General features: G+C 62.4%; 1 protein-coding gene across 1 annotated transcript in view; it reads left to right on the top strand.

Moving 5' to 3' along the window:
* Positions 1-1410: 1410 nt before the first annotated feature.
* Positions 1411-10875, top strand: part of UNC13A (unc-13 homolog A) — a 35924-nt gene continuing 26459 nt past the window's right edge. Inside the window, exons 1-10 of the mRNA XM_065858106.2 lie at positions 1411-1551; positions 5879-5908; positions 6293-6392; positions 6605-6722; positions 6927-7050; positions 7206-7279; positions 7370-7424; positions 8264-8299; positions 8859-9069; positions 9601-9726. Coding sequence (XP_065714178.2) covers positions 1530-1551; positions 5879-5908; positions 6293-6392; positions 6605-6722; positions 6927-7050; positions 7206-7279; positions 7370-7424; positions 8264-8299; positions 8859-9069; positions 9601-9726 — 896 coding nt within the window. The 5' untranslated portion in view covers positions 1411-1529. The remainder of the gene's footprint in view (positions 1552-5878; positions 5909-6292; positions 6393-6604; positions 6723-6926; positions 7051-7205; positions 7280-7369; positions 7425-8263; positions 8300-8858; positions 9070-9600; positions 9727-10875) is intronic.

Raw genomic sequence — 10875 nt, 5'->3', positions numbered from 1 at the left:
CTGGAGGGGAGGGAAGGAGGGAGCTGCAGCCATGCTGCTCCCAGCCTGGCTCTGTGAGCCTCCCCGCTGCCCGTTGTGGGTGGCCCTGCCAGCACTGTCGCCATGAGGAGGTGTCCGAGGGCACATGTGTGAGGGTGCGTCTGTGTGGTTGTGCACACGTGCTGCTGCAGGTGTGTGTGTGCACATGTGGTTGTGCGTGGGCATGCCTGTGTGTGCTGGGGCTCCATGCACATACCGAGGTGGCTGTGCACGTGTGTGCTGGCACACACGGTTGTCCGTCCTTCGTGCCTCTTGCTGGTGCCACCACTCACCCCAGTCCTCTGCTGGCAGAGGGCTGATCTGCTTCAGGTTCATGGCTCCTTCTTGGGGGGTCAGGCCCTGCTGCAACCATGTATTAGCGGTTGGAGCCAGTATGTGAGATCAGATCAGGTCACTCAGGTCCCACAGGGCCTTGTACATGTTCCCTTGCTACCCTGTGCCTCAGTTGCCCTTGGCATATTTTTGTCCCCTAGTGTCTCTGACCCCACCTTCTGCTGGTCCTTGCAAGACGCCATGATCCCGTGCGAGTGGCACGGTGCCACTCTTGCTCACGCTACAGAGGCACTGGGAGCATTAGAATGGAAGCCTGAGTTGATCAGCTGGCTCCACAGCAAGAAGGGAGGCAGACAGCAACAGGCTCAGAACGAAACCCTGACTGAGTTGATGTTCCTGGTTGGTGGAGTCGGGGGCTCTGCTTTAGTCCCTATGTGGGACCACTCCCATGAGGGTCAGTGAAGCCGGGATACTGGTCCATCCCTGGGAACATGGCAGCTTCTCCAGCCAAGATCACCGTGACCCAGATCTGAGTATCTCTTTGGGATGTGACGTTTGAGGGTGCAGAGGAGAGAGGGGACCCTCTTGGGAAGAAGGGGTGATGACAATTAACCCCCCCGCTACATAGATCGATCTCTGCGCAGGCACAACATGGCACACTGCTGCTGCGAGCCCCTGGGATGGGGTAAACACCGCACCCCAAAATCGTCGCCCTTTGTGGGGCTGTGCAGGCAGGACAGAGCCCCCCAGGGCCGCACAAGCCAAACGACACCGTCTGCCCCAGGGACAACGAGGACACGACAGACCCCCCGGCGCAATGTGAGCAGGACAATTTCCCCCCCCGGAGCAACGTAGGTAGAACAGCACCACCCTCCCCCACATCGGGGCAGGACCTTCGCCCCCTTATCCCGGGCAATGTGACAGACCATCCCGGGGCCGCACGGGCAGAACCCCCTCGGGGTCTATACGTTCCGGACAGGCCCCCTCGGGGCCGCACGGGACCGGCCTCTCCCCGCTAAACCCGACCGGCGCCCTCAGCCGGGAGGCGCGGGGGCTGGGGGGCGGTGCCCGGCGGCTCCTTTAAGGCGGGGGCCGGGGTGTGACGTCAGGAGCTGTCCCCGGTGCTGAAGCAAGATGGCCGCCCGCTAGTCACCGGGGCGGTGGCGGGAGCGGCGGCGGCGAGCGCCCCCCGCGCCCCCGGCGCCGCCACCGGGACCATGTCGCTGCTCTGCGTCAGAGGTACCGGGGAGCACGGGCGCGAGGCGGGGGGGCGGTGGGACAGCCCCGGGCGCCCCGCTGCCCGCCGGGGGATGGGGGGGCTCCCCGCTCCGGTACCGGCACAACCGACCCCCCACCCCGCGGCGGGCCCCGGTGATGGTGGGGGGAGGGGGCGCGAGGACGGCTTCATTCACAAAAACCGGCGCGTGGATTTATGAATGAACCGGCGGAGGCGCGCGGGGCCGAACCCGGGAGTGGGGGTGGAGAAGCGAGGGGGGGCTGGGCGCACCCCGCCCACCGAGGGTCCTGCGCCCCCACCGTCCCCCCAGACTCTCCCGTCCACCGCCTCCGCCTCCCGCCCCCTCGGAGCCCCCTACTTACCCCCTTCCCACCTCGCACCTCTCCCCACCCTCCCCTCGAACGTCCCCACCCCCCAAACGCCCCCCTGCCCACCCTCAACCTCTCATCTCTCCCCCAATACCTCCCCACCCCAAGCGCCCCTACCCCGCAGACACAGCCCCTCCGCATTCCCGAACACCCCCCAGCTTAAAAACGCCCCCAAATCCCCTCCCACGCCCCACATCTACCCCCAAGCTCCCCGCTTCCCAGTCTTCCAAGAGCGCCCCTCCCCAGACACCCCCCACTCGCAAACATCATCTGTCCCCAAGCACCTCCACATTCCCACCCCCTGAAAGAAACCCCAGACACCCTCAAATCCCCTTATCTTTCCCCACCCCTCCAAACCCATTAATACCTTCCCCCCCCCCCAATTACACCCCCAGCCCCAAACACGCCCCTGCCCCCAGCAGCCTGTGCCCCCGCAAGTGTTGGTGATGCTGGGGGGCTGTGGGCAGCCCAGAGGGGAGGGGTAGGAGCGAGGAGCTCTGGTGCTGGCAGGGGCCCCGTTAGCCGTGCTGGTCACCCCATACTGGGAGGACCTGGGGCCAGCGCACGGGGGGGAGTCCCTGCACCCCGGCATGCTGAGACCTGCAGCCTCGGGCTCTGCCTGGCTGGCATTTACTCCGGATCGAGTGCTCAGTCTGGGGGGGGGGGCATGAGAAATCTGGGGGGGTCTTTTCCCCCCTCCTCAGGCCCTGCAGCACCATGATGGGGAGGGGGTGGCACCTGGGGGTCCTGCGGTGGTGGGACAGAGTGTGGCAGCTGGGGACAGTCTGGGGCACACGATGCCTGGGATTCCCCCACCAGTGTCCCCTCCCTGGCAGAAATAAGGAAGAAAATGGGGGCTCCCCCACTGCTGCCTGAGCTCAGTGGGATTGGGGGGGCTGTGCCCCCTACCACCCCCTGCTGTGTCCTTGTCCCTTAGGAGCTGTCACAGCCCCCTCTCCCGTGGACACAGGGAACTGCTCTCTGGGAGGGCGGGGGCCATGGCCAAACGTGTCCCCTCTGCTGGACACCAGCCAGTCCCAGATTTTGGGTCCCCCCTCTGATAGGGGGAGGGCTGCATCTTTCCTCCCATTTAAGGGACTTGTCACACGCAGTGACACCCTCAGTGAAGCCGGGGGCGGATGGTGAGAAAGAGCTCGCAGTGGGTTTGGGCTTCCCGCACCCCCTGTCACTGCTCGCTGGGGGCAGCTATTTTTGTCACCCTATTTTGGGGATCCCAGGGGTGGATGCGCCACCCCAGAGCCTCCCCCAGCCTTCCCCTGCTCCTCCCGGGGGGCTGGGGCCATGTGCAGCCCTCAAGGGCTTCCTGTTGGGGGGACACACCTGGGTGATGGGGGCTGAAGTGGCCCTGGGAGGTGTGGGGTGAGTGGGAACAGGGGCGTGTGGCTGGGAGAAGGGGGCTGAAGTGGTGCGAGGCAGACAGACAGGTGGACGGGCGGGCGGACGGGCGTCCAGAAAGACAGATGGGGAGACAGATGGACAGATGGATGGAGGGGTGGGGAGACGTGAGCAGGTAGACAGAGGGGTGGGTGGATGGATGGACGGAGGGGAGGGGTGGATGGAGAGACAGGTCAAAGGATGGATGGATGGATGGATGGATGGATGGATGGATGGATGGATGGACAAAGACAGGGGTGGATGGACAGAGGGATGGACTGACAGAGAGGCCTGCTACAGGATGCCTATGGTCCAGCCTGGTTTTTACGCCATTGCCAGTCTAACCTCTACCAGCCGCCTCCTGCCTCAGTTTCCCCAACTGGCCAACGCCCCCCGGAGAGGAGGCTGATTGCTAATTGGGAAGCACCTTGGGTCTTCCAGCCTGTTGTGGTGCCACTCAGCTCCCGTGGGGTCCCACTGTCCCCAGCTCCTTGTCTGCGGGTTCAGGTTGAATTTAACTCTGGGACCCACCACCACTGCGCCATCTCTTGGGGCCCGGTGGTGGGTGAGACGGTGGCACAGCCTGCTGGGGGCCGTCAGACGCAGATGGTGGCAGCAGGACTTCTCCCTGGCAGTAGATGACAGCCAGGAGAGCCACGTGTTCCCTGGGTAATTGTTTGTTCCTGTCAGCTTGGGTATTTTTGGAGCTTTTCCTTCCTCTGCTCTCCCGTTTCGGAGGCAGCGGCTGGTGGAGAGCGGTCAGCCCAGGCAAGCGCGCCGGGGCCTGGGCAGGGACGAGCTCCCGTGACAGGGGTCCCTGTGCAGCTCCGAGCACGTGCCATGGGCACGTCCTGGTACCACATACTGTATAGTAATAATAATGATAAATTTTATATACAATAATACATTATATATATAATATATGTATAATATAACATGCAGTGATGCTGGCCATGCCCTCACGGTCCCTCAGGCTCCCAGCCCAGTGACACCAGGGGATCTTTGAGATTCCAGAGCCTCATGCCTGGCCTCAAACCAAGCCCCCATGCACAAACCGCCCCCATCCCTGAGTGAAGCCGCAGCTCCCGGAGTCCTGTGATTCCCTGGAAACATGGCTGCCAGTGACACGCTGGCGACCTTCCTTTGGGCAAAGTCACTGCCAAGAGCTGCCCGCTGCGTGACCCTCTGGGTGGCACAGGGCAGTCGGCCGAGCTGAAGGACCCCAATAACAGGGTGTTTCAAAAAGATGGACCCAATGTGACCCCACAGCACAAGGCATTTTGGGTCCATCTTTGCAAAACACTCTGTATTTCCTGAGGCTGAGCCAATGCAGTTTCCTCAGAGGCAGCTGAGGGCAGGCGGGGGCTGCTTGTGCCACATTGCCCCCGCTCGGCACGTGGAGCCGGCAGCAGCCCCGCGTCCCCTCCAGCGCTGGCGGAGGGTGATAAGCGGCTGGTGAGTGGCACGTCTCGGAAATCAAATTACCTTTGATATCGCCAAGGCTATTTTCATCCCTCCTCGGTCACGTTGGCCCTCCACCCGCTGGCACCCACGTCATTTAACCGTTCTCTGGGTGCTGTGTCATTCCCTCCCTGCCTGCTCCCCTCCTTTGAGCCCTGAGGACACCCCTGGCCCCTGCCACTCACTGCCATCAGCAGTGTTGGTACCTGGCTCTGCCCAGCTGCCTGTTTGCCCCTCCATTGCAAGCAAAACCTGGGTACCAACAGTCCCTGCCCCTCCTGCTTGCAGCACTGATGAAAAGCTAGGGGGGATCGGCCAGAATCAAGAGCTTTAGTTCGTGTGGTGCTGAGCAGGATCTGGCCCAGACGCAAACACCCTCCCCCCGCCCTGCATGCTATTAACTGGCTGGGAGGGGTTCCCAATGGGTGGGATTGAATCAGCCCCTCAGTGCCCCCCTGGGATAGGGACAGGGCTGGGGTGCAGTGGGGGATGTTTTGGGGCTCCCAGCTGCAGCAGAGTGGGGCTGCATCTGCAGCACCCCTGGGGCTGCCGGGGGGCGCGGGGTGGGTACAGCCTGCGCTCCCCAGGGTTCCTGTATGAAATCTGGGCCAACGGTTTGGGAGACAGCAGGAGCCTTAACCCTGGTGCTGCTGGGCCAGTTCCTCATGGCAGCGATTGCAGCTGGGGGGGTCCTTCCCCCAAACGCCCCTTTTGCTGCCGAGATCTATATGGTAACATCATCCGTTTCCCCAAATGGATGCAAGTTCAAAAGTGGGGAGCTGAGGGGGTTAAACACCCTTTCAGCAGATGAAGGCTGGTCATTTGAGGTTGCAATGAGATGTTTCAAGTTGTTGCAAAATGGCAGCTTTCTGGGGGGAGGCCTTTGCACCCCTCTGGTGTTCATCTCTAGATCATGCCTGATCCCCTCCTTGTGCCTGGCATTGGGGATTCCTGATTTACAGCAGCAAGGGGGATCCCGCCGCCTTCCAGCTGGGATGGGGGGGCATCCAGGCCTGGGATCCTCCCACCCCACCTTGGGAGGGTCCCCAGCCCCCTCACATGGGGCTCTCAGGCTGAATCTCTTCCCTCCCTCTCTGTCCCACAGTTAAAAAGGCCAAGTTCGACGGACCCCAAGGTAAGTGGCCCCCACTTGCCTGTGCACCCTGGGGGGCCATGGCTTGGAGCTCAGCTCTAGGGCTGGTTGGATGTGGCAGGGTCAGAGGAAGGGCTGGGGGGTGGTGAGGGGACCTCAGGCTCAGCGTCAGCTCTGGTGCCATCATTTGGCAAGTAGGGGAGGAGCACACAGAGAAACAGGGTTGCCCTGGACAGTATTGGGGGATCACAGCCAAGCCACCCCTGGCAGCAGGGGGGTCTGTTCTGCCTGGCACATGGTCACTGGGGTGCTGAGGGCAGTGTGGGGGGACCCCATGGGTGAGTGGCAGTAGGCGGTGTCTGGGGGTTGGGTGCATTGCTGAGATGGGGGAGCACTGGGGTCACTTCACCCTGTTTGCTGCCACAGAGAAGTTTAACACCTACGTGACACTGAAGGTGCAAAATGTCAAGAGCACAACCATCGCCGTGCGGGGCAACCTGCCCTCCTGGGAGCAGGACTTCATGTTGTGAGTGCCCAGGGGCCATCCCAGGGTCCCCCACCCCTGCTGCTCTGCCCTGTCCCCCCACCAGGGGCAGGTTCCCCACTGCCCGTGCCCCCCCTGACCCCAGCCCTGGGGGACTCACCTGAGTCTCGGGGTCGAGGGCACAGGCAGAGGCTGGGGTGACCCCAAGGGGCTGCTGGGGAGGGGCTTGACCCGGCGCCTCTACCCCTCCCCAGTGAGATCAACCGGCTCGACCTGGGCCTGACGGTGGAGGTGTGGAACAAGGGTCTCATCTGGGACACCATGGTGGGAACGGTGTGGATCCCCCTCCGGACCATCCGTCAGTCCAATGAGGTAGGGAGCCAGGCACACCCATCCCCCCACCAGACCCTAAGGGACATGTAGCCACCCCCCAAGCTGTCCTTCAGAGGGGACAGAGCTTTCCCCATCCCTGCTTGGAGAGGACTCTGCTCGGGCTGGACCCTGCGTGGGTGGAGTTGTGGGGCTGGGGGAGGGGGGATCCCTGGCAGCTCTTCTCATGCCATTTCTGCCCCGCAGGAGGGCCCTGGGGAATGGCTCACACTGGACTCCCAGGTCATTATGACCGACAATGAGATTTCGGGCACCAAGGACCCTACTTTCCACCGTATCCTCCTTGACACCCGCTTCGAGCTGCCGCTGGGTGGGTGCTGTCCCCGGTGCATCCTTCCTTGCCCCCAAGCCCAGGGATGCTCCTGGGGCTGGAGGTTGGGACTGGGGGTCTGATCCTCTAACCCCAAAAGCTGGGGGGCTGTTTTGGGGAGGGGGGTGCACCAATCAGGGTCTTTGCCCTTGCAGATATCCCTGAGGAGGAGGCCAGATACTGGGCCAAGAAGCTAGAGCAGCTCAATGCCATGCGGGACCAGGATGATGTAAGTCAGTGCAGAGTCAGGCCTGGGCAAGCGCTGGGCAGGAGCAGCGATGCCGGGGCAGGCAGCCCTCACTGCCCTTTCTCTCCACAGTATGCGTTCCAAGAGGAGCAGGAAAAGCCCCTGCCTGTTCACAGCTCCCAGTGCTGTAAGTGCTGCCCTGTCACTGCCCTGCTGCAGGACCCCCCCGCTGCCCTATCCCCTCAGCTCTCTGCACTGGGGATGCACAGGAGTGGGGTCTGTGCCTGCCTTGGGCAGCTGGACCCCAACACAAGTGGGGCTCAACCTCACTCCACACCCTGTCCCCGTCCTAATTCCCCCATCCTCCCTCCCATGTCTGCCGTTGTTCCTTTGCTGTCTCCCTGCCCTACGGTGCATGAGCCCTCCTGTGGGGCTGAGCCATAGGGGAAAAGGGTAAACATGGCAATGGGGTAAGGACAGTCCCCTGGGGAGCCTGATTGAGGGGGCTGCTCAGTAGGGGCACTGGCAGAGGGGTCTGGGGGATTTGGGGTGGCAGCTTGGTTTGTCCCAACCCGTGCCTCAGTTTCCCCTTCTGTAATCATGCCATGGCCCTGCACAGCTCAGTACTGTTCTAAGCACAGCTCAGTACCTCTGTGCTCAGCCCCAGGCCCTGTCCCCTGTGCACTTCAGTGCCACTGTGCCCAGCCATAATGCCGTCCCCAGCCTGGGTAGGTGTCACTGTGCCCAGCCCCAGGCACTGTCCTTGGCCCAGGCCTGTGCACTGTCACTGGTGCACTTCAGTGCCACCATGCCTATCCTCAGACCCCATCCCCACCCCAGTACTGCACTGCCCCGCTCCAGTACCTCTCCTCAGCATGGCTCAGTTCCAACGTGCCCCATTCTGGGCACTGTCCCCAACCCAGCTTGGTGCCACCATGCCTGTGACATGTTGGTTCCTCCCAGTGAGCTCCTGCTGCTGCCCCGTAACTGCTTCTATCCTTATTGTGTCTGTCCCTTTTTTTGTAGGCAACTGGAATTATTTTGGCTGGGGAGAACAGCAGAGTAAGTATCCTGTCCCGTCCCCTCCTGCCAGCCTGGCAGTCCCCACTGCAGCCCCCTTTGCCATGCTGTAGCCTGGCCTGGGGCTCAGGGGACCTGGAGCTCGGGTTCAGGTGGCTCTCTGCTGGGTGAGGACAGAGGCATCGAGTGCCCTGTCCTGGGCAGGGTTGTCCCCACAGGCTGGTGGGGACAAAGCACCATGAGGCTCTGTGCCCTCAAGGTGCCCTGATGGCAATGAACAGTTTGGGCTTTACCTCTGTGGTGGGACATCGGTGGTGCAGAGGGTGGGTCCCCACACCCTGAACTCTTCTTCCTTGCTTCTGTATATCTCATTTCTCCCATTTGCTCTCCCCTCATCCCCCAAAAGCCCTTTCTGCAGAGAACACGTGCAGCTTTCCCCTCAGCCCTTCCTGGGCCTGTCTCCCCAGCATGGTCCCACAGCAGTGGGGACATGGTGGTGACAAGTAGTGGGGCTGTGCCATGTGCGGGGCACATCTGCGGCATCCCTGGCCACAAGAGCCGCGGGGCTGTCCCCTGTCCCACTCACTGTGATCCGTTGCAGATGATGACCCTGACAGCACGGTGGATGACCGGGACAGCGATTACCGCAGCGAGACTAGCAACAGCATCCCACCGCCATACTACACCACCTCCCAGCCCAACGCCTCTGTCCACCAGTACCCCATGAGGCACCAGCAGCAGAGCTCCCGTGACTCCTACACCGACTCCATGCAGAGCTATGAGATGGATTACTCAGACCAGCGTCCCATCAGGTAGTGCCGGCACAGCCAGCTCCTCCCTGGGACCCGCTCTCCCAGTCACCCCGTGCCGCATGTGACAGAGTCCAGAGGGTCCCTAGGGTGATGCCAGGGATGGTGCTCCCAGGGCAGTGGGTGACAGTGGGAAGGATGCTGAGGATGAGGGGGATGGTGCTGGCCTCAAGTCTTTCCTTCTCACTGGAAAGTTTTCAAGCTCTTTTGGGTCACTGCCCTCTGTCCTCACTGGGCTTCGGGACCCCCTAGCCCTAGCTGCCCTTGCTGGGAGCTGAGCTAGTGGCCTGGCTGGGGATACAGACGTGCCTGTAGGCAAAGCTGTGGGCAGGGACGTCTGCCCAGTGCTTTGTCCCCGTGGTCGCAGCATGGCCAAGTTCCTTGCCAACATACAGCCCAAGGTGCCAGCCCTGTCTACCAGGATAGAACCTCCCTGCCGGCATCCCCAAGGCAGCAGGGGATGCCGGGGCGTGGTGGGTGGTGGCGGCGCGGCGCCTGGAACCTCGCTGACCATCTTCCTCTCCTCCCCGGCAGACGCTATGGTAGCATAGACTCTGCCACAAACGGACGCAGTGACGCTGAGTCCGCTTCTGAGTCGAGCAGGCGGACCAGCCGCCAGCCTTCCCTTGAGAGCAGGCGGTCCCTAGACCTATCGGATAGGTGGGTCGCTACCTCGTCGTGTGCCTGTGCCGTCGCAGAGTGTTATGGTCAGTCCTTGCAGCCGTGGTGAGGCCAACACCAGTCCTGGCAAGGGCGGCCTCGTGCTGCCATGGGGTCCCCCTCTTCCTGCCCTGGACTGTCTTGCTGAGGAGCAGCGTTGGGATGCTCCAGGCATCTCTTGGCCCCGTGGCATCCCTCCTTGCTGCTGCACCCCAGCTCATGGGGGCAATGCCCCAGCATTCTGGCCCTGCTCACTGGTACAGTGACTGGTTGGCAGCACTGTTGCCTGTTCCACATCATGCCAGCAGGTATGGGAGCTGGGGCCTTAGGGACTCAAATGCCACCCTCTGTTTCTGGTCGCCTCCCAGGGAGCTCCTGGCCAGGCAACAGCCTCGTGCAGTGATTTGGGATCCTCGTGATGTGCCAAGGGCCCCTCTCCCAGCTCAGGCCAGGGAGGTGAGGGGTTTCCAGGCATGAGTTGCGTCTCCTGCACCCCTGTGCCCCAAGTCCCGCTTCCCAAGGTACCTGGATAATGCCAGTACTCCTCCCTGCTGGGACCAGCCTGGGCATCCCCCAGCACCCTTCTCTCTACAGTGCTCCCGGGCTCCCACCGCCTGGCCCAGCCACTCTGGGCCCAGGGCTCTGCCCATCCCATCCCCTTGTCCCCTTCTCCTTGCCAACCCCTGAGCCCTGGCTGCTGGTGCTGGAGACGTGGTGTCGGCCTCTTCCTAGGCATGTCCCTGTCCTGTCTGCATGTTTGCTTATGTGAGCCTCTCCCCATGGAGCCCTGCAGCAGCCCTGCCCATGGCAGCATTCTGGGACGCAGGGAGCGCTTTGTGCTGCTGCTCCCTCAGGTGTAGGCAGCTGTGAGAGGGGGATGCTGGAAGGGCTGGAGGCCAGTTGCGCAGATTGGGCAGTGGGAAGGGGTCTAGCAGGAAGAGTGGAGAGGGGACCCCCAGATAGGGATGACGTGGTTAAGGGGAGTGATGGGGTTGAGGTGTTGTCCTTGGAGAGTGGGTGCCCAGGACATCTACAGGGAGTGCTGGGATGTCAGGGTAGGGGTTGGGTGACAGATCTGCAGGTTATGGACAGGATGGGGTGTCTGAAAGAAGCAGCAGGCACGATCTGGCTGGGGGTGCTCCCTGGCTC

The sequence above is a fragment of the Patagioenas fasciata genome, chromosome 27 (assembly GCF_037038585.1).
Source record: "Patagioenas fasciata isolate bPatFas1 chromosome 27, bPatFas1.hap1, whole genome shotgun sequence".
NCBI classification, from domain to species: domain Eukaryota; kingdom Metazoa; phylum Chordata; class Aves; order Columbiformes; family Columbidae; genus Patagioenas; species Patagioenas fasciata.
The sequence above is the reverse complement of the archived record's forward strand: the minus strand, read 5'-3'. Positions and strand labels throughout refer to the sequence as shown.